The 20,601-nt window shown below is 45.9% G+C and overlaps 1 protein-coding gene and 1 pseudogene across 1 annotated transcript; one reads left to right on the top strand and one right to left on the bottom strand.

Annotated features, from left to right (window-relative positions):
* The first annotated feature begins 866 nt into the window (after positions 1–866).
* On the top strand, positions 867–13,541 carry LOC128627213 (synaptonemal complex protein 3-like). The gene is made up of 9 exons (XM_053664058.1): positions 867–886; positions 4,036–4,235; positions 4,705–4,774; positions 5,439–5,473; positions 6,661–6,778; positions 7,891–7,990; positions 9,899–9,997; positions 13,269–13,373; positions 13,488–13,541. The coding sequence occupies exons 1-9, from the start codon at positions 867–869 to the stop codon at positions 13,539–13,541; spliced, it is 801 nt and encodes a 266-aa protein (XP_053520033.1).
* Positions 11,183–11,569, bottom strand: LOC119053068 (40S ribosomal protein S25-like; annotated as a pseudogene).
* Positions 13,542–20,601: the final 7,060 nt, after the last annotated feature.

Genomic DNA, 20,601 nt, shown 5'->3' with positions numbered 1-20,601 from the left:
AAGAAGACCCCGCCCAAATGTAACTGAACACTCGCTGAAATGGAAAGGTTAAGAAATCTGATTATCCCTTGTATTGGTGGGTATACAGCCCAATCAGAACTCAAACTGTGGGTGGGGGTCGTCGGCTGGACACAATTCCTAGCCTGTGAGCCCGCAATCTCACTCCTCGGAAACCCTGCAAAATGTTTAGCACCTGTGACGGACATTAGCCTGTTCCTAGCATCACTGCTTGTAAAGGTTATACAGTGGAAAGTATGGATCGAGATGTCCATGGATGAGAAAATGGACAAATGAACTGAGGCAGCAGGATGGCTACATGTAATAATGTAAGCACTTTCCGTGACACAATGTTGGGTAAAAAAGGCGGCAGGATACCATACATAATGCGGTACAATGTATCGTAATACCCAGACGCAACAGTCAGCGGCGACGTTTAAGGACACGGACACACGTTTTTCATTTTTTAACACCTAGCAAAAGGAAGGGGGCGGTTCACGCAGAGCGCTCAGGAGGAGGGCTATTCCCCTGCAAGGAGAAGGTGGTGGGTGGCAAGGACACCAGGAGGTGGACTGAGTAGGAATTGGTAAGTTCCCCTTCACCAGGAAGGTGGAGGCTTGACCAGTAGTTGGTCCACACTCCTGTATCCTTGGGCGACATGCCAGGAAAAAGACCCGTGACGTGTCCATGTGACCGGAAGCGCGAGAAGTCCCCCGGCCGGGCTCCACCCGCCTAGAGGACAAACTTTCCGCGTGCTTGCTTGGGTCGGCGGAGGCCCCGCCTCCCGCATGCGCACTGTGCCAGCCAATCAGCGTCACTCCCACACAGGCTAACGGCCGCCCAGAAGCGCTGAGAGGACCTTCGTAGAGATGGCGGAGGGGTGGTCGCGGTACGCCTGGACAGGGACAGAGAGATCGAGGGACCCCGGGCGTGGATTGTGGGGCCCACGGAAAGACGCCCAGGAAGGGCGGGCGAGTGGGGAGACGGGCCTGTGGATACCGTGTGGCCATCTGGTTCTCCTCAGACTCGACGGGGGCGGGGGGGGGGGGGCCGCGCGGGGTGGGGCCGGGCGACGACCCTACCTGTGAGGTAATATTTCTGAGCGGCCCTTGGCATAGGTCGGAGGCCGAGCCCTGGTGATGGGTCCGAATTGTGAGATGATGTTCTCCCAGGTGCCAGCAACAAGGGACCCGGGCTACGAGGCCAAATTTGGGGTGATGTTCCCGTGGAGGCTGGGGCCGGGCCCATGAAGGCGGGGCGGGGGAGGGGGGTCGGGGGTCTTGTTCTTGGGACGCGGGAGGCCTGGGCCGCGGGGTGGGGGCTAATCTCCCGGGGGCTGTTCCTGGGGATGCCAGAGGTCTGGGCAGGGGAGATGAGGCAAAATCTGGGGGGGCTTCTTCCTGGGAGGCCCGAGTCCTGGGCTGGGGCAGAGAGGCAAACCTCTGGGATCTTGTTCCAGGGAAAGCACTAGTCCTGGGTTGCGTGATGAGGCTAACCTCTGGGGATCTCGTTCTGGGGGACGTCAGAGGCCTGGGCTGGGACAATGGGGCTAAGCCCTGGGGGGTTGTTCCCACAGTGCCAGAGGTGGGGGCCGGGGCAATGAGGCTAACCTCTGGGGAGGGGGTGGCTGTTCCCGGGGACGCCAAAGGCCTGGGCCAGGGTGCTGAGGTTAACATCTAGGAGGCTGTTCCAGAGGAACCCAGAGGCCTGGGCCGGGAATAATGAAGCTAACCTCTGAGGGTCTCATTCTGGGGACGCCAAACAAAGGATGGGCCAGGGACATGAAGCTAATGTCTGGGAGCCTTTTTTCAGGACCCATCGGCCTAGGCCTGGGTGATGAGGCTAAATTCTGGGAGTTTGGGGAGGGGGGCGGATAGCAGAGGCTTGGGGCCAGGGCTATGAGGCTAACATCTGGGTGGGTGTTCCAGGGACACCAAAGGCCCGGGCCAGGGTAGTGGGGCTAACACCTGGGGGGTTGTTTCCAGCGATGCCAGAGGCCTGGGCCAGGGTGATGGTAACCTCTGGTGGTTGGTGCCAGGGAAGCCAGAGCTCTGGTCCAGGGCAGTGAAGCTAACTTCTTGGGGGCTTGTTGCATGCACACCAAAGGGCTGGTCTTGGGTGATGAGTCTAACCTGTGGGAGGCTTGTTCCCAAAACTCCATCGTCCTGGGCCAGGACAATGAGGCTGACCTCTGGGGGACTTATACTAGGGACACCACAGACTAGGGCCAGGGCGATGAGACTAGCTGGTGGGAGGCTTGTTCCTTGGGGTGAAAGAGGCCTGGACTGTCGTGATGAGGCTAATCTCTGGGGGTCTGTTCCTGGGGATGCCTGGAGGATGAGGTTAACCTCTTGGGGGCTTGATCCCGGGGTGCCTGATGCCTGACCTTGGGGAATGAGGATACATTCTGGGGGGCTATTCCCGTGAATGCCAGAGCCCTTGGTGGCCAGCGCAATGGGGCTGAACTCTGGGGGCTATTTTGGGGAACACCAGAGGTCTGGTCAGGGTGATGAGGCTAACTTCTTGGGGGCTTGTGCCACGGCTGCCAAAGGCCTAGTCCAGGGTGATGAGGTTAATTTGTGTTTTGTTTGTTCCAGAAACGCCAAAGGCCTGTTCTGGGGCGATGAGTCTAACTTATGGGGGCCTTGTCCCCAAGACTCCATAGGCGTGGGCCAGGACCATGGTAACGTCTGCGGGGCTGTTCCCAGGGATGCCAGAGTTCTGGTCTGAGGCAATGAGGCTAAATACTGGGGGGCTTTTTCCAAGGGATCCTCGAGGCCTGGGCCAGGTTGATGAAGCTAAACTCTGGGGTCGGTGGGGGGGGGCTGTTTCTGAGGATGCTGGAGGCCTGGTAAGGGTTATGAGGCTAACCTCTGAGGGTCTCGTTCCGGGGACACCAAAGGACGGGCTGAGGTGATGAGGCTGAGGTCTGGGGGTGGTTCAGGAGATAGCAGAGGCCTGGGCCGGGGCAACGAAGCTAAACTCTGGGGGGCTTCCTCCAGGGACACCAGAGGCCTGGGTCTGGCTGATGAGGCTTACCTACTCGGGGCTGTTCCTGGAGATGCCAGAGGCCCGGGCCAGGGAGATGAGTCTAACATCCGGGGGGGGGGGGCTTGTTGAGGGGGACACCAGAGGACTAGACCAGGCTTTGAGGGTAACCTCTGGGGGGCTTGTTCTTGGGACCGCAGAGGTTGGGGCTACAGCAATAAGGCTAAACTCTGGGGGCCTGTTTGTGGGCATGGTGGATGCCTGGGCCCGGGTGATGAGGTTACCCTCTGGGGGGCTTGTTCCGGGGACCCCCAGGCCAAAACCGGGACAATGAGGCTAAGTTCTCAGGGTCTTCTTCCAGGGGACGCCAGAGGTCTGGGCTGTGGCAAGGAGGCTAACCTCTACAGTGAGGTTCTCTCGGGGACCTGAATCCGCGGGTCAGAAACCACGTGCTGGGCGATGGGTGATGTTGCCGAGGGTCCCCTGTGGCTGGCAGGATGGAACAGAAGGAGAGACCCCCTGAGGGCAGAGTCGGCAGGGCAAGGAGAAGGTGTGAGGATCCCCGAGTCCTGGGAGGGTCCCAGCGTGTGCACAGGGGCCGTGGGAATCCAAATCTGTCCCTTGGGGCCGTCTGCCTAGCAGGACAGTTGCGTCCTCTGAGGTCTTCCTGGGGTTCAGAAGGTAGGCTTTCCATGACCAGTGACTGCCCCAGGACAGGTATAGAAAGGCTTATTCTCTGTCCATGGGGAGGGACAATTTCATCATGCCCAGGGCCAAGCCTCTCGGCCAGCACTTTGCCCCGCGAGGACAGAGGGGTAGAGATGGCCGCTGTCCCAGCATAGGGGAAGAGTCTGGCAGAGAGTGCTGATGTCAGATGTCCCAGGGCACGTGCCAGCCCTCCATCACAGGCCGGGATGGAGAGGGTCGGGTACCCCCACCTGCTCTGTCCCCTCCTGGTCAGACAAGAGGCACGCCGGCACATGCATGCTCTGGTCTGTGCAGAGGTCTCTTGCCTGGCACTGTGCACTGACTGTGTCCTTGTTCCTGTAGAGTGCGTTGTCGCGCACCAGGTGCAGGAGAGGCGTCACTGCCGCAAGATGCCGGGACAGATGCTGGGACAGATGCTGGGATGGTACCATCTGGGAGGACGCGCCTGAAGAGAGAGTTGAAGGCCCTGTTGGGGGACCAGGCTAGGGCAGCCTGTGACTCTGGGAGACAGGGAAGAAGAGAGTCGGCAGAGGTTCCCAAAGGTACCGTCTCTCTGAAGCCTTTGCAGATACAGCACAGGGGGCTGGGAATGTGTCCCTCAGGTCCCTGCTTCTGACTCCTTGACGTTGTAAATGGGTAAAACCCACGTGTGTGGGAGGCAGTTTTGCATCCCGCAGGTTGCCCACTTGAACCTCATACCCCCAAGCGGGATGACAGAAGCTGACACAGCAGCTCCTCTTGTCCAAAACAGCTGATGTGCGCTACAGGGTTGGCTCTGACATTAACCCTGAAAGGCTTGCAACAGCGTTTTTGTAGCATGGTCCTGGTCCCTGACCTATTATTTCCATCTAACTTGCACGCTCACGATTGCTTCATAGGCCTGCCTTAAAAACTTTGGGTGGCAAAAAACCTAAAACGCTCCACAGTGAGGAGATTTCTCCGTGAACAGTTTACCCAAAGAAATGACTAAATTCATTTTAATAATTTCCCCCATTTTCTGTTTCGATGCAGAAAGCAGTGAACTGATTGACAGCGATGGAGGAGACGGTTTTGGTCTAGGAGTCTTTGGGAGAAGTATGGGGTAATGTGTTTACAGACATTTTTGCTTGCCCCATAGAAAAACCAAGGTCGGCTCAGGTAACAAGAATTGTATGTAAAACACTTGGCCTGGCATTTTGGAGACTTTTAAACAGTAGTTTTCTATAACAAGATCTAACAGTGTCCATCTAAGAGGGTCCTTTCAGTTGGGCGCTATGTTATAAATGTATCAAGAATTAGCCCTCATAGCTGTTTCCTCGGCAGGAAATAAAAGGCTGTCTTTGGGACCCTTCTTATGCATTTTGGTAAACAGAAACTTTTGCTGCTTGGTTCTTCGACACCCTAACAAAAGCTTACAGAGCGACAGAATTTAGAACGGGGGTACCGGTCACAGAAAGTTTGCACAGCAGGAAAAGGGAAGCAAATAATCTTGTTGCTCATACTGTCTTAAACAAGCAGGAAAAATCATTTCAACATTACGTGTGTGTGCGCGCGCGCGCGCGCACGCTTAATGCAGGAAACTTGATAAAGGTTCTTTGTGCAAAGAGAGAAATGATTTGTAACAGAAACCAATGCTGCCCTCAAAGCCATTAACCAGAAAATTGGGGATGCCACCCCCCAAAAAAATTTTGTTTGCATTTTCACCTCCAAAACAAGCGTGGCATTTTACATACCCATCACTAAAACTTAATGTAATTTCTTTACAGGAATGCATTACAGAATATGCCGGAAAGATTTCGAGGTATGATAAGAGGAGATAGTGTAAGAAAAGTAAATTGTTCCAAACTGTATATCGTTTACAATGGGAGATGTTAGTGGTCTGCGAGACTGTCATTTAATGCCTTGTTCTTAGGTACAATCAGTATTTAGTGTGATTTGGCTTTATGGATTTCCTTAGTTTCCCCCCCTTTTTTGTGGACGTGGAGAGAATTGGGCTACCAGTGGTGAGTTAAGAGTGATGCTTTTATTTTTCACATGGGTACATTTGATGAGCTGTGCGATTTTGGAAGAATTTGCGTGAAATAATTTCCCTTCCACTCGGTCTGGCAGAGTAAGTGATACACCATGCAGAAGTTTAAGTTGATGCCTGTAGAACAGGTCTTTATTGTTCCATTTACATGAATAAACCCTGCAGTGGAGAACTAGAGGCACATTTGCTAGCATGCTAGTGATGTACGAGCAGAACCATAAACATAAAAGTTTTAAATTGTTCTGTCAAGATATCAGTTACATCAACTGGCTTACAGGACAAGACTCTTAATGAAGAGTCCGAATTAACTTTTGAGTCCTCTTTGTGGATCTTTCCTGCTAGCAGGTATTTTCTGAAGTCTTTGCTCTATTTGGTGGTGCCGAGGTGTCTGTTTGGTGAGCTGTGTCATAAACTGATAGTGATATACATGGTAATCTGAGTGTATACGTTACTTGTGTAATCTCGTAGCTCCTTTCCGATTACTGGAAATGATTTTTGATGGTAGACCCATAACATAAAATCATGTGTGTATGAAAGCATTATTCCAGGTCTTAGAAATTTTATACAGTGGAGCCCTTTTTTTGGTGAAAATTACATAAAGATGTTTAGGATGTGTTCTTGAATAACACTGATTTCCTCAAACTAGGCACGGTCTTTCTTTCCCTTTAAGCCAGATATATTTAAAAGCTTCTCTGAATACCTTTTAAAATAATTTTCTCAGATTTAAAAATGATTTTGATCTCTGCGGGAGACTTTTTAAACTGAGTAATTTTGCGCATTTTGTATAACAAGACCCAACAGTGTCCATCTAAGAGGGTCCTTTCAGTCGGGCGCTATGTTATAAATGTAGTAAGAATTAGCCCTCATAGCTGTTTCCTCAGCAGGAAATAAAAGGCTGTCTTTGGGACCCTTCTTATGCAGTTTGGTAAATATGTTAATACACATGTATGTTTAAGCAGAAGACGTGAAAAAGGTTCTTCGTGCAAGGAGAAAACAATTCGTGACAGAAACCAATGCTGTCCTCAGAGCCATTAACCAGAAACTTGGGAATGCCGTGAAAAAACGGCAAGAGCAGAGGTAAGGATGTTGGTTTTTCAGAGGCAGAACCTTTGTATCCCTTCTTGGTATTCGTGGCTACAGATTACTTAATAATACTATTGTTTTTATTCATTGAAGTCTCCATCAAAAAATAATATTTGGCCCTATTTTTTTCTCAAAGCAAAAAAGAAATCCATTATTCCTATAGACACACATCCCTTAATTGAATTTGAGACGTATTATCTAGAGGTCAATAAAGATGACCTTTTCCCCACCGTGACTGACTGGTGTGGCTCTGTTGGTTGGGTGTCCTCCCCCAAACCGAGAGGTTACTAGTTGGATTCCTGGTCAGGGCACATGCCTGGGTTGCGGGTCCGGTCGCGGTCAGGGCCACGTACAAGAGGCAGCCGATCAAGGTTTCTCTCCCTCTCTTTCTCCCTCCCTTCCCTTCTCTCTAAAAATGCATAAATAGAATTTTTTTTAAAAAAGATGACCTTTTTCCCCATTCACATCAGTCATGTCTTTTTGCTACTAAAGAAGTGTGTGTGTGTGTGTGTGTGTGTGCGCGCGCGCGCGCATGCGCGTGTGTATGGTCATTCCAGGAATATGCTGAGTAAAAGATAAATGTGTCATGCTATTTAACTATGTTCACTGAAGGAAAAAAAATTAATCATATGTTGCAAATAATTCACCTGAGGTGGGTTTATTCTCCACGTGTACAAAATCTTTATTGTGCCAAAGCGGGTAAAAAAGTGAAATGTTCCAGTTTGGAAACATTGTATATGATATCTGCTATGAGTTTATTTATCATAGCACAACCTATCTGTTATTTAGTAAGACAAAACTGTCCCAACCCCTTGTAGATACGGTGCAGTTTCCTGGAAAACTTATAAAACAAATAAATCTTCCTTTGTTTTCAAGAGCGAAGGCGTGTGAGATAGCTTCCCTCTTAGCCAGTTAGGGACTGATAGTCTTGGAAGGACAGTAAATCATGCATTTCATTTTTCTGTTTCCCATCAGAAGATTCCCGCTCCTCTTACTCCCTTCTCCCCGCGCGGTGTGAATTTTGTCAAATCAACTTTGTTTGGGATGCGTTTGCTTTTTTTCTTAGCGATATGAAGTATGACAGTGCTCACGATTATGTTTTACAGGCTGAAGTTTTACCGTGAATATCACGAGAAGTTTCTGACTTTGTTTTGGGAGTGGCATGGAGCTGCGCAGAAAACCAAGAAAGAAGAAGAAAAACTGATTGTCGGTATCAGGCTTGGCTTTATAGTTAGCTTGTTGTAAGCAAGTCTCAAGCAGCAGTAGAGAGCCTGGCCATGTCTCAGACCCCCATAGACTTGAGCCAGGGTCCCGTTCCCATTGCTGGCTATGTGGCTATGTGGTTGGGCCCCGATAGGAGAAAATCGGAGCAGTGCAGGCATCCACCATGCTCTGAAAAGGCCTTGGTCTTTATTTCCTCTCTTGGCTGAGATTCTCGTAGTTCCAAGTAACAAAAATTTGCCAGAGTGCAAGAGAGAGGAAATGCCTGGCTTTATCTCAAGAAGTCAAGGTGAGTTTGCCTGGATTTCCCAGCCGAATCCAGGCAAATCTGGATTCGGCTGGGAAAAGGTTGCTCGGGCAGTGTCATGTGGGCTCTGTCTCCAGCTCCTTTCAGGCTCTCCCCAGGGGGTCAGAATCTCGACTTCCAATCCTAGATTGACCAGCAGGTTACTGGCCCCGGTGGACTGACACGGTCATTGGCAGGAAAGTCCTCCGGAGGAGTATCACTCACCCAGTTTGGATCATTTGCTCATTCCTGAACCAGTCACTGTGGTTGGGGCATGGGGTCGCTCTTAATGGGCTCACCTGATCACACTGAGGGGGAAGGATAGTGGAGGAAGTGTTGCTTTTTGAGGGCAGAGGACAAGGTGTGGAAATGTTTCCTGGGCCCAACTTAGGTTAGTGTCATCGTGATTTGAGTCCATCCTGAGACTAGCGTGCAGTGCTGTGGCAGAGCAGCTGGGGGGTTGAATTCTTCAGGGTGGGCTTTATACAGGCACATGGACAGAGTGAGAAGGGGATGAGGAATACATGCAAAGGTGTAGGTTTGTGGTCGACCACGGCATTTAGCCAGGAAGGAGGAAAGTGAAGGCATGGGACGAGATAGGAGGCAGTGAAAAGAGTTCTTGATAAGTACTTAGCTGTAGTGGGAAAGGGAATGAGCAAGAAACATAGGGAAGTAGAGGACGAATGTTGGAGGAAATAGCAAAAAAGCATATAGTATAGAGTGGTCCAGACCCTGGGCCATGGAACCATAATAATGTTTGGGATCCAATTCTGATCGACGGACTAATTAATGGCTAGCTGTGGCGCCACGGGCAGATTAGGTATCTCCGTGTCTCAGTGTCCTCATCTCTGAAGGGGCATAATAAGAGTCCCTACATCATATAGGTTTGTTTTGAGGATAAATGAGGTCCTATATATAATACATTCACTAAAAAATTTTCCGGACATGACCTGACACACAGTTCCTATGTAAGGCTGCTCTCCTTCACACTATCAAGGTATTGCAGTTGCTGGGGATGGCAGAGTCTAGGGTACAGACATGTCAGTAAATGGCTAAAGTAGGGAAGAAGACAAAATTGTTTCTGGAGATGAGGTCAAAGGACTCAAAGGTCTGCGTTATTGGAAGAGTCATCTGTGTGGATGTTGAATGACCAGTAATTATTATGTGCTTTGAATATTGTGAGGAAAGAATTTTTTTCCACCAAAATTCTAAGTAGGACGGTTGCATAGTTTTCACTTAGTTTTGCTAAAGAGTTGATTGTAAGGGCCATTATGTGGGCTTTGAAGCTACTGGGAATTATTGTGTTTAATAACTATATATGGTTCCTGATAAGACTCATGTTTTGAATACGGGTAAGAAGGGAAATTTTCTTCTCGAGGACTGGTGTATACTATTACTGTGGGGTTTGTTTGGTATTTTCTTTTCTTTTTTTTTTTTTCCTATTTTACTGGTGAGCACAAATGTCTGGGCTGTGTTATAGAAAAGGTAACACAGAATCTGTTAAAAGTGCTGACTTGAACAATCCTTTTAACTAAATGCAGAATTATGTTTTGCTAGCGATTACATTAACCACATTTTATCTCAGCTTTTTCCTTTTCCACTTGCAGATTTTGTTCCACAAGCAACAAGATCTTTTTCGAAAAGCTAAAACTGTTCAGAGCCAGAGACTGAAAAAAATTAAAAACTTACATGACCAGTTCTTAAAGGTCTGTTGGATTTGGTAACACAATACATTCTCATAAAGCATAATGTCTGTTTTGAAGTAGAAGTTGAATCGTTTCATAATTTAGGAGAACAAAATTTTGGTTATGCATTTTAAATTCGTAGCTATTTTCCATTTGGACTTACTGTTCTCGGTTTAACGTTATTGCTAACTTTATTTTTCTCCGTAGGATTTATTAAGAGGCGTGTGACGGACGTTATTAAACAAGAAGTGATAACATGGGAATATTACCTAGAAATAGAGATATTGTGATTTCAAGTGATGCTTTAATCATAATTTTGTATTCAATGATCATTTTTTCAGGAGATTAGCAACGACTATATTGTGGATCACAAAAAGTCTGTGATTAGGTTCCAGCGCCCTTTACTTCTGTTGCCTCACTGGTCTATGTAAAATGCGAAGTAGCGGTTGTAATGATCGAATACCTCTTTTATTTTCAAGTACATCATATGAGTGTCTTATGGCACATTTGCTGTTAGAATTCCTATCGTGACTAAGAGTGGCTTTACACGCAAACTTCCAGTCACGGGAGAAGGCCCATCCAGATGCCTGGTGGTGTGACAAAAGCCTCAGGAGGGCAAAGAGTTTAGGAATTGAGAATCATGTACTGTCTCATTCTCACAGGAGCAGATTGTCCTCATGACATTATCCTCTGCTTTATACAGATACGTAGTTACTTAGGAGGTGGTAGAATCCTGGATCTACCCCCTTCTTTTTTGGATGGGATGTTCTTTTTATTAAACTTGTTCACATACATGTTACTATGTCACTCTTCTAAACTACTTGCGATGGTTTAAGTAAAGTGGTAAAGGGGTTTTAAAATAAGTATTCTCTTGGCACTTTAGAAGTATATCTATGAAACAGCTATCTTACAAGTGTTCCCAAGTAGACAACACGTTGCTCTGTTGCTCCCTGGGAACCAGTTATTAATGGGTGTGAAGATTGGATAGAGTGCTAAGGAGGACTTCTTCCACAGATTATCACTAAGTGTCAGCACTCGGAGGTGGAACTTTAGTGTCGTCTCTGACTGCTCTGGAGTCCCTCATCCTTCCCATCCAGTTACTACTAGGCCCTGGATTTTTTTTACCTCTGTGATTGTACCTTTTAAAAAAAACTGATTTAATAAAGTTTTATTTTTCAAAAATGTATAGCTGGTGGGACCTGTTGTTCACACATCTTCACCAACAGCTGGGGCATCCTCACCTTTGCTGCTTCTGGTGTAAATTCCTTGAGCTCTGTGCTCTGAAACTAGTTGAGTAAGTCCTTCACTAAGGAGCCTGTGAAGGGCTGCCCTGCCCAGGGAACTGCAGAGCTTCAGTTGCTCAGAGACAACAGCTGGGGTTATAAGCTTTTAGTCGGGAAGTTCCTTCCGGAGTTTGTCACATGTAGCAATAACCTAGACCAGGCTGAACAAAACGAGGTTATTGAGCTTGTCCTGAACTTTGGCTTCAGGCCACTTCTTTTTGGCCTGGCCCCCAGATTTGTTCACTGGGTCTTTGTCTTTCTTGGCCGACTTTCCAGCATCTTTCTTCTTCTTGTCATCCTTGTGCAGCATAGCGAAACTCAAGGAGCAGCTGCTGACACTGCTGCCTGAGAAGATGTCGCTGCAATTGTGCTTTACCTTCTTTCTTTAAGTTCCCACTGCTGCTTCCCGAGTTCAGGACCTCATCATTCCTAGCTTGTACTGTTAAATTCTTACCTGATTTCTCTCCTCTCCAGTCCATTCTTCGCAGTTCTGCAACGTCATCTTCCAAAACGTATGTCTCCCATCCTGAAAACCTGTCATTAGCTTCCCATTTTAAATTCTCAGGTGGAATTCAAGGTCTGCCCCATAACAAGACTCCCTTTCTAGTTTCATACTTACATTCTTTCTTTTCTCCCACCCCTCCAGAGCAGATGTTTTCTCTGAACTAACCATTACTTCCCTTGCTTATGCTCTTCCCCAAGAATTTTTTTCTTTATCCTCACCCGAGGAGATTTTTTTTCCATTGCTTTAGAAGAGAGAGGAAGGGGGAGATGGAGAGAGAGAGAGACAGAGGATGAGAAGGAAGCATCGATGTGAGAGAGAATAAGAGAATATCAATTGGTTACCTTCTCGTAGGTGCCTTGAATGATGATCGAACCCGCAACCTGGGTATGTGCCCCGACTGAGAATCAAACCCACGACCCTTTGGTTTGGTCTACAGGACACTGCCCCAACCAGCTGAGCCGTGCCGGCCAGGGCTTCCCTAGAACACTTTTAATTCCTTCTTCCCTTTCCTGAAATCTCATTCTCATGCCAGCTACATAACAGTCGATCTTATTTTTCACTACATAGTCACGGTCAGACGTGGTTGCCTTAATTGTTACTTAAATGAGATTTTAATTTTGGGTGTTATTTTTATTTACATGTGTTTTATGCTCACTGGAATAAGGAAGAGGTAGTGTATTCCTTTTTCAGTTCCCCCACAGCACTTAACAGAGTACTTTTTGTGTAGGATGCACTAGATGACTTATTTGTTGAATGAAGAGGAAAGATTTAGAAGATGTTTCTTTTTCATGACCATCAGAGGTGCTATTACAGATCATTTTATTCTCTCCAATGGAATCGTGTTATATTGATTACAGTCACTTATGAGAACATTGTTACCTGATGTTTACAAAGCTTATTAGGAAGTTTTCAAATTAGGGTATTTCATGATGTGGGACTGTCAGCCTTTGTCTCATTGTTTCTTCTTATCTTTCTTTTTTTTTTTTGCCTTTCATTGCTCCACCTTGACTTTAACTGTTCATCAACCCATTGTTTCCAATAAAATGTACTACCGTTGCACTTCTCCAGTGGTAACTATGAAATTTTAAAAAAATGTTAACGGGATGTTTTGATCTACATTCATTAGTTATAATATTTTTATTTGGAATAAATAATGAGTATCCTGTGACTATTAAGAGTTGTTAGTTGCCCTGGCTGGTGTAGCTCAGTGGACTGAGTGCCAGCCTGCAAACCAAAAGATCGCCGGTTCGATTCCCAGTCAGGGTACGTGCCTGGGTCGTGGGCCAGGCTACCGGTTGGGGGTGTGTGAGGGGCAACCCATCGATGTATCTCTGGCACATCTCCCTCTCTTTCTCCCTCCCCCCCTCTAAATAAATAAATAAATAAATAAACTCACTCTTCAAATCTAAAAAAAAGAGTTGTTAGTTTTGAAATTTAATTGCACGTGTTTAGCATGTGAGATGAAAAGTGGTGGCTCATACCTGAACTTGTCCTTTTGTTTTAGGATGTGCGGGCCTTTGAGGAGAATCAGAACTATCTTGATGCCTGTGAAGGAAAAGAATTTAGACAAGAAATGGCCGCATTGGCGAGGAAAATCATGGTGGATGTTGTAAGTCGTGTGTACTTCATATTAAGAACTAAGGAGGGATGTGAGCATTGGGGGATTTTGTTTGCCAGAATGTATACAACAGTTGCCTAAATAATATTTCCTTTCCTGAAACAGCAACGGCAAGAACTGGCAAATATTCGAGCGGCTGTCCAGTGCCTGCTATTATGAAGAAAGAACTTGAACCACCAAAGTTACGTGATACGAGTATAACAGTAGCTACATTACAGTGGTTTAATTTACAAATTTCTAATTTCTAGTTGAGCTCAGTACATCTTGTTTACCACTCGCTTGTCCGTTAAGTGCGAGAACATTTTTCTGTTAATGAATCCTAAACAGTTATGTGGGTAGCAGCAATTCCACAGTTATGTGTATCAGGCTTTCAGCCCTTTGGTAGCAATGGAGACTTTTTCTCCCTAACACTGTCCATTCACCTTTAGCAATAAGTCGACTTAATTTTAGGTTTTGGCTCCAGCAAGTCTGTATCAATAATCCCCAAAGGTGGAAAGCACAAGTATGGAATGTTGCATCGTTCTTCCTTATGGGGGAAAAAAGAATAAAGAATACAAAATCTGCTTTATACGTGTATCCTTTTGTTTTCTCACTAGGTTACAGAGCCCATTAAAGTAAGACTTTAGAAGAAAATCTATGCTAGTGCCTTATAAAAGTTACAACAACTTGACTTTGCATTCTCTAATGAATTAAAATGGCTGACAGCATTAATACAGCTGAAAAAGACATAACTATCAGTGCTGAGACATGGGTTTGTGAATCTGTCATTTCCCCAAAGACATCAACCTGTCATTTCAATGCTGTTGTTTTACTATCAAGTGACCCCCTCCCCTTAGCATTCATTAAAAATGTTTCATTAACATATGCATACGCTTAACTTCTTACTGTTTAAATATTTCAACACCTACCCCTGTAGATAAATTAACCACAAAATTATTTCAAGTTTGAGTTTCGGTGAGTATATGGGTATTTATTTCATTGTATGTTCATCTAGAAGCTTGATTAATTCTTACACTTTTTTGTAGTGGGCATTTTTTTGTGTAAGACAACATTTAAAACCTTCATTTGGAAACATGTGATTTAATGGATATGAAATTCTCTCAGAACATATTTGGAATTAGTTAGCTTTACTCTTATTGCAAATTACTGAAAACATGTTCGATGTTTTATTTTAGCTGGTTAGAGGCCAATCCATACTCCACCTTTTACAGGCAGGGTGGTGATTAAAACAAAATCAACAAGTTTGAAAATGTGTGTGTGTGTGTTCTGAATGTGGGAAGGGGGTAGGGAGAAAACGGAAGAAGCAGCCGTGTGAGGATGGATGGAGGTGGGAGGGTCCTGTGAGATTGAGGGTCAGACGAGGAGGTCCACAGTTAGCCAGACGCTGGGGAAAAGGACGGGCCAGGACTGCATACCAAGGACAAACCTCCTCAACAATGTGCCATGTCTTCTTGTGAGCCTCCTTTCTTCAGAAGCACCTGGTGACACTTCAACCAAGTTCCAAGCTGGTATAGGGACTCTTTCCATCATCTTTCCTTTGAGAGCCCGCCTGAAACAAATATATTAAAAGAAAGAGGAAAAAATTAAAGTAAATCCCATTTACTGGGAAAAAGTTATTTTAACAACTGAGGAGAGAGGTAGCACATTTGACATTCCCATGTATTAAAGACGCAGAGGTCATTTTTGCAATGTACGCATCCTGTATTTTTTAATGTCTTTTCACTATCAGTCTCATGCAAATCAGAATGCAAGAAAGGTGTGCAGACTGTGTTTCTTTGACATGTTTTATATATATTTTCTAAAACTGCATATCAGATCTCCCTTCTCTTTTCTCTTTTGTTGATTTGTTGAAGACACTAGGTCATTGTGTCACTGAATTTCAGAGGTCCTGGATCTGGCAGATCACACCCCTGCCTTGTTTCTTAACACATTCTTGTGGCTGGTGTTGACTCTGAGCTGATAGAGCCTGAGGCTTCACCAATTCAGGCTTGACTCTTTGGCAGTAATATGTCATAGGTGGTGCTTCATACTTCTTATTGCAACCATAGTCCATCAGGAGGCACAGATGTCTCCGTGTCTTTTTTCATTGTGCTGTGAAGACCGAGCAGCCGTTTCGGGTGTTACTAGCCTTCCACATTCATTACGAATGAAGAGGGGGTGCAGGAAGGTGTAGTATTAGTAATGTTGATAACGCAACTGATGTATCCCAGGTCTTGTCCCGGGAGAGTCATAATGCATGTTCACTGGACAAATCAGCCTTCACATAATAGTTTTAGCAGCCAGTGAGGGTTGTTGCCTGGATTCATTAATTCTTTAGGTGTTGCAAATGGTGATTTTTCTGACCTTTTAATTTTTCTGCATTTATTGCTTGGAATTCTTCCATAAAGAATAGCTGTGGACTCTTTCATTTTCCTGAAATGTGGTTTAGACACAAAGCTTAGAATCAATGCTTTATTCTTTCCCTGTCAGGGTGCTGGGTTGCTGACCCATTTTCAGTGACTTACAGTGCCCAAGGACCCTTTTGTGATTTTTTTAGTATTTAGTATGCTCAGGGGTGGTACTGCATTGGCAGTTCAAATCCTTGTGCTCATTATTCCATTAATATTCGTTGCGCTACATTTGCGAGCCCTTTCACACTGCCTCTTGAGTCCTTTTGACATAACTTCAACATATAGCCTAGCTTTGGGGCACTACAAGATGTTCCAGACACATCTTCGCCATATCGCACCCCAGATCCAGAACCATCTATTTCTCCAAGGGGCTCTGGTTTGTTTTTAGAGCCTGTAATGTGGCCACTAGGGATACTTATCGCAACTGGTATGTTCCTTGCTTCAAGGCCTTTGCAGTGGACAGCTGGAATACACACTTTTCTGAGACTCATTACCGATATTTGAGTTCATACTCAATGAGTTTATGCTGCTATTTCATGCGGTCCTGCTGTTTCCATTCAAACCTAAGACCGATGCACTCATTCCTGTCTATTTTCTTTTATCCTACACACCGTGGTTTAAGCCATTCACATAGTTACTTATTCCCTGTTCTTTCTCATTATATTTGCATGCGTATATATTTCAAAACAATGGTTGGGGTATTATTAGCAGCGATATGATTGCCTGACATGTAAGAGGCACTGTGGTTCTTTTCATCCTTGTATTTCTCATTTGGGATCTACACTCAACTTACAATGCTCTGAACTCATTTGAAAGAGTTAAATTCTGCAGAATTAACCCAGCCATTGGATCCAAAACCTCCAGCCCATTTATATCATGTTTGTTTTTAATTTTTGCAGCTTGTCTTGTTAATTTTGTTTTATCATTCTAAGTTATTTGATGATTCTTTTTTAAAATTATATTTTGTTGATTATGCTATTACAGTTTTCCCAATTTTCCCCCTTTATTCTTCCTCCACCCTGTACCCCCAACCCTCCAGCATCCCCCCACCCTTAGTTCATGTCCATGGGTTCTACAGGTAAGTTCTTTGAGTTCTCTGTGTCCTATTTTTGTTACCATTTTTGACCTCTCCCTCTCTATTTAATGCCTGCCAGTTATGCTGCTTCTTCCCTGTACCTTCCCCCCCATTCCTCCCTCCCCACCCCCCACCGAAAACCCTCCACGTGATCCCCATTTCTCTGATTCTGTTCCCATTTAGATGTTTGCTTAGTTTTTGTTTTTGTTGTTTTTCTTTTATTTTTTTAGGTTCATTTGTTGATAGTCGTGAGTTTGTTGTCATTTTACTGTTCCTGTTTTTGGTCTTCCTTTTCTTAGATAAGTCCCTTTGACGTTTCCTATAATAAGGGCTTGGTGATGATGAACTCCTTTAACTTGACCTTATCCAGGAAGCACTTGATCTGCCCTTCCATTCTAAATGATAGCTTTGCTGGATAGGGTCGTCTTGGATGTAGGTCCTTGCCTTTCATGACTTCAAATACTTCTTTCCAGCCCCTTCCTTCCTGCAAGATTTCTTTTGAGAAATCAGATGATTGCCTTATGGGCACTCCTTTGTAGGTAACTCTTTCCTTCTCTCTTGCTGCTTTGAAGATTGTCTCTCTGTCTTTAATCTTGGGTAACATAATGATGATGTGCCTTGGCGTGTTCCTCTTTGGGTCTGACTCCTTTGGGACTCTCTGGGCTTCCTGGACTTTCTGAAAGTCTATTTTCTTCACTAGATTGGGGAAGTTTTCCTTCATTATTCGTTCAAATAAATTTTCAATGTCTTGCTGTTGCTCTTCTCCTTCTGGCACCCCTATAATTCGGATATTGGAACGTTTCAGGTTGTCCCAGAGAGTCCTCAGCCTCTCTTCATTTTGGGGGGTTGTTGTTTCTTCATTCTGATCCAGTTGGATGTTTATTTCTTCCTTTTGTTCCAAATCGTTGCTTTGAGTCCCGGTTTCCTGCCTGTCACTGTTGGTTCCCTGAATATTTTGCTTTATTTCATTTTGGGTATCTTTCATTTTTCGACCAAGCTGAATCAGTTCTGTGAGCATTTTGATCACCAGGGCTTTAAATTCTCCATCAGATAGGTTGGCCATATCCTCCTTGCTTAGCTCTCTTTCTGAAGTTTTGCACTGTTCTTTCATTTTGGCCCTATTTCTTTGCTGGCGGCGGGGGGGTGGGGGATGGGGGTTGGGGGGGTGGGGGTGATAATTTGTAATGGGGCGGGGCCTTCCATATTCACCCAGGCGGGGCAACCCTCCTTTGCTTTGCTGCAGTGCTGCCTGTGGGGGAGGGGCCAAAGAGGGAACAGTGCAACTTGCCTGCTGGTCTCTAGCACAGTTTTCAACAAACTGTCAAGCGAGACTGGGAGTTTCTCCTACTGCAGCGTAGTCCACAACCACCTCTGAGTCTCAGTTTCTCCTTAAGTCAGCGCCCCCCCCCCTCCCGTGCAGCCTGCTGCCATGCCATGGCCACCCCCGCCCCCACAGTCTGCCACCTCACTGTGGTTTCTCTGTCTGCCACCTTACTGGTCTGGTTGTTTCTGTAATTCCGTGGTTGTCGGAGTTCCATGCAGTTTGATTCTGTGGCACTTCTGGTTGTTTATTGATTTCAGATTGGTGGTTTTTCTCCTTTTGGTTGTGCAAGGAGGTGAAGGGTTCCTACCTACATCTCCATCTGGGCTGGAACTCTATTTGATGATTCTAAAACCAAAACCACAACATAGTTACTTTAAGAACACTCTAGCTTTCATTCTGTATTGTATACTCTGTTTTCTCTCCCCCCCCCCGCATTTGTAATCGTGTCTTTGTTTTTTCTTGGTGTATCCTTCGTTGATTATAACTAAAAACAAAATCACACATACACACAGAGAGGCATGCACACATATCCTGCCCTTTGCTTTGCTTAGATAAATGATAGCATTATACACATTGTTCTGTACCTTTCTCATTTCCCGTAATAATATCCTTTGAAAATCACTCAGACAACTGAGCTGTCTACTCTAATGTCTTTAACTATTTCCTTATTGATGAATACTTAAGTAGGTTCCAGAGTTTTACTAATATAAAAGCTAATAAATAGTGCTCCATAAATAACCTTGAACATAGGACAATTTGTAATTTGTTGCTATATCTCTGAGATGAAGTCCTATGAACCTGATTATTGAAACAAAGGACACGTGGATATATATTTAACTGGCTATCATCAAGTTCCCTTGCATTGGGATTGCAGTACTTTGAAGTACCATGAGCAGTATTTGAGATTACGTGTTCCCACACCCTGAACTATGTTGATACATCTTTTTCCAATCCAGCAAGTGAGGACTAATCTCTGCAGGTAAGTTTCCCCTCATTCCTGTTTGTTCTCAAGGATTTCCTGTTCATTTATACTCATGTGTCTTCCTAAATGACTGTGGAAACCACTTACCTAGCTTCACAAAAAAGAAATCTTACACTCCTGGAAGATCTTAATATATTTTACTTTTTAGGACATAGTAATTACATGAAATAATAAACATTTGCATCCCTACTTTGTTAATTATTTACTCCTTTTAATGTATCCTTTAATTGGCCGATGGCCTCCTCTCAATTTTTAGTAGCAGTTCTAGAACACAAATGTCGGTTGGTGAAAAAATTTTTTTAAATTTTTTATGGAAGTAAAATAATTTTTTACCGTTTCATTCTTTTATGTTCTGTCTCTGATCCATTTAGAATTTCTTCGGGTATACAGTGTAAAAAAGAGATCCAAATTTGTCTGATTGCATATGGCTATTTAGTTACCCCGATGCCATTTCTAAAAGAACATATCGCCTTCCTGACTTGACAAAGGATGCTGGAGGTCTGGGCCATGGTGACGAGACTAACGTCTGGGAGGGCTAGTTCCGGGGAAGCCAAAGGTCTGGTCCCAGGCGATGAGGCTAATATGTGGTGGCGAGTTCCAGGGACGCTGAAGGCCTGGTCTGGGGTGATGAGGCTAACATGTTGGGGGGGGGCGTGCTTGTTCGGGAGACAGCATAGACTTGGGCCGGGGTGGTGGTAACCTCTGGGTGCTCCTGTCCTGGGAAGCCAGAGTCCTGGGCCTGGACAAGGAGTCTGATTTGGGGGGCGGGGGGGGGAGGGGCGTGTTCCAGAGATGCCATAGGCCTGGGCCAGGGTGATGAGGGTAACCTCTGGGGGACTATTCTATTCCTGGGGAAGCCAGAGGCCTGGGCAAAGGTGATGTGGCCAAAATCCGTGGGTCTTGCAGTGGGGGCGTCGCAGGCCTGGGCCAGGGCCAGGAGGCTGACCTGAGAGATGCTTGCTCCAGGGCATGTCAGAGACCTCAGCCGGGTCAGTGTGCCAAAATCCGGGGGCTGTTCCTGGGGACTTCTGTGGGATGTGCCAGGGCGATGAGGCTAAATTCGTGGAGCTGTTCCCAGGCACAGCTGAGGCCTGGGCCCAGAATGAGGCTAACATCCCGGAAGCTATTCTGGAGGACAAGGGAGTCCCTGGCAGATGCTACAGCGCTAACTTCTGCGGGGCTTGAACCATGGACGACGCCTCAGGCCTGGGCGTGGGCAATGAGACTCACTTGGAGGGGGGGCTCGCTTCTGGGGAGGCAAGATGCCTGGGCCAGTGCAATGAAGCTAAATGTTGAGGCAGGTTCAAGAGAGGCCAAAGGCCTCATCCAGGGCCTGGAGGGTAACCTGTGGGGGGCTGGTTCCAGAGGCCCCATAGGCCTACGCTGGGGAGCTGGTAACCTCTGGGAGGCTGTTCCCGGGAGAGCCAGAGGCCTGGGCCAGGCTAATG

Source organism: Artibeus jamaicensis, unplaced genomic scaffold (assembly GCF_021234435.1).
Source record: "Artibeus jamaicensis isolate MK-2021 breed Jamaican fruit bat unplaced genomic scaffold, CSHL_Jam_final contig_3328, whole genome shotgun sequence".
NCBI lineage: Eukaryota > Metazoa > Chordata > Mammalia > Chiroptera > Phyllostomidae > Artibeus > Artibeus jamaicensis.
Note: the sequence above shows the minus strand (reverse complement) of the source record. Positions and strands in the feature narration are given on the sequence as shown.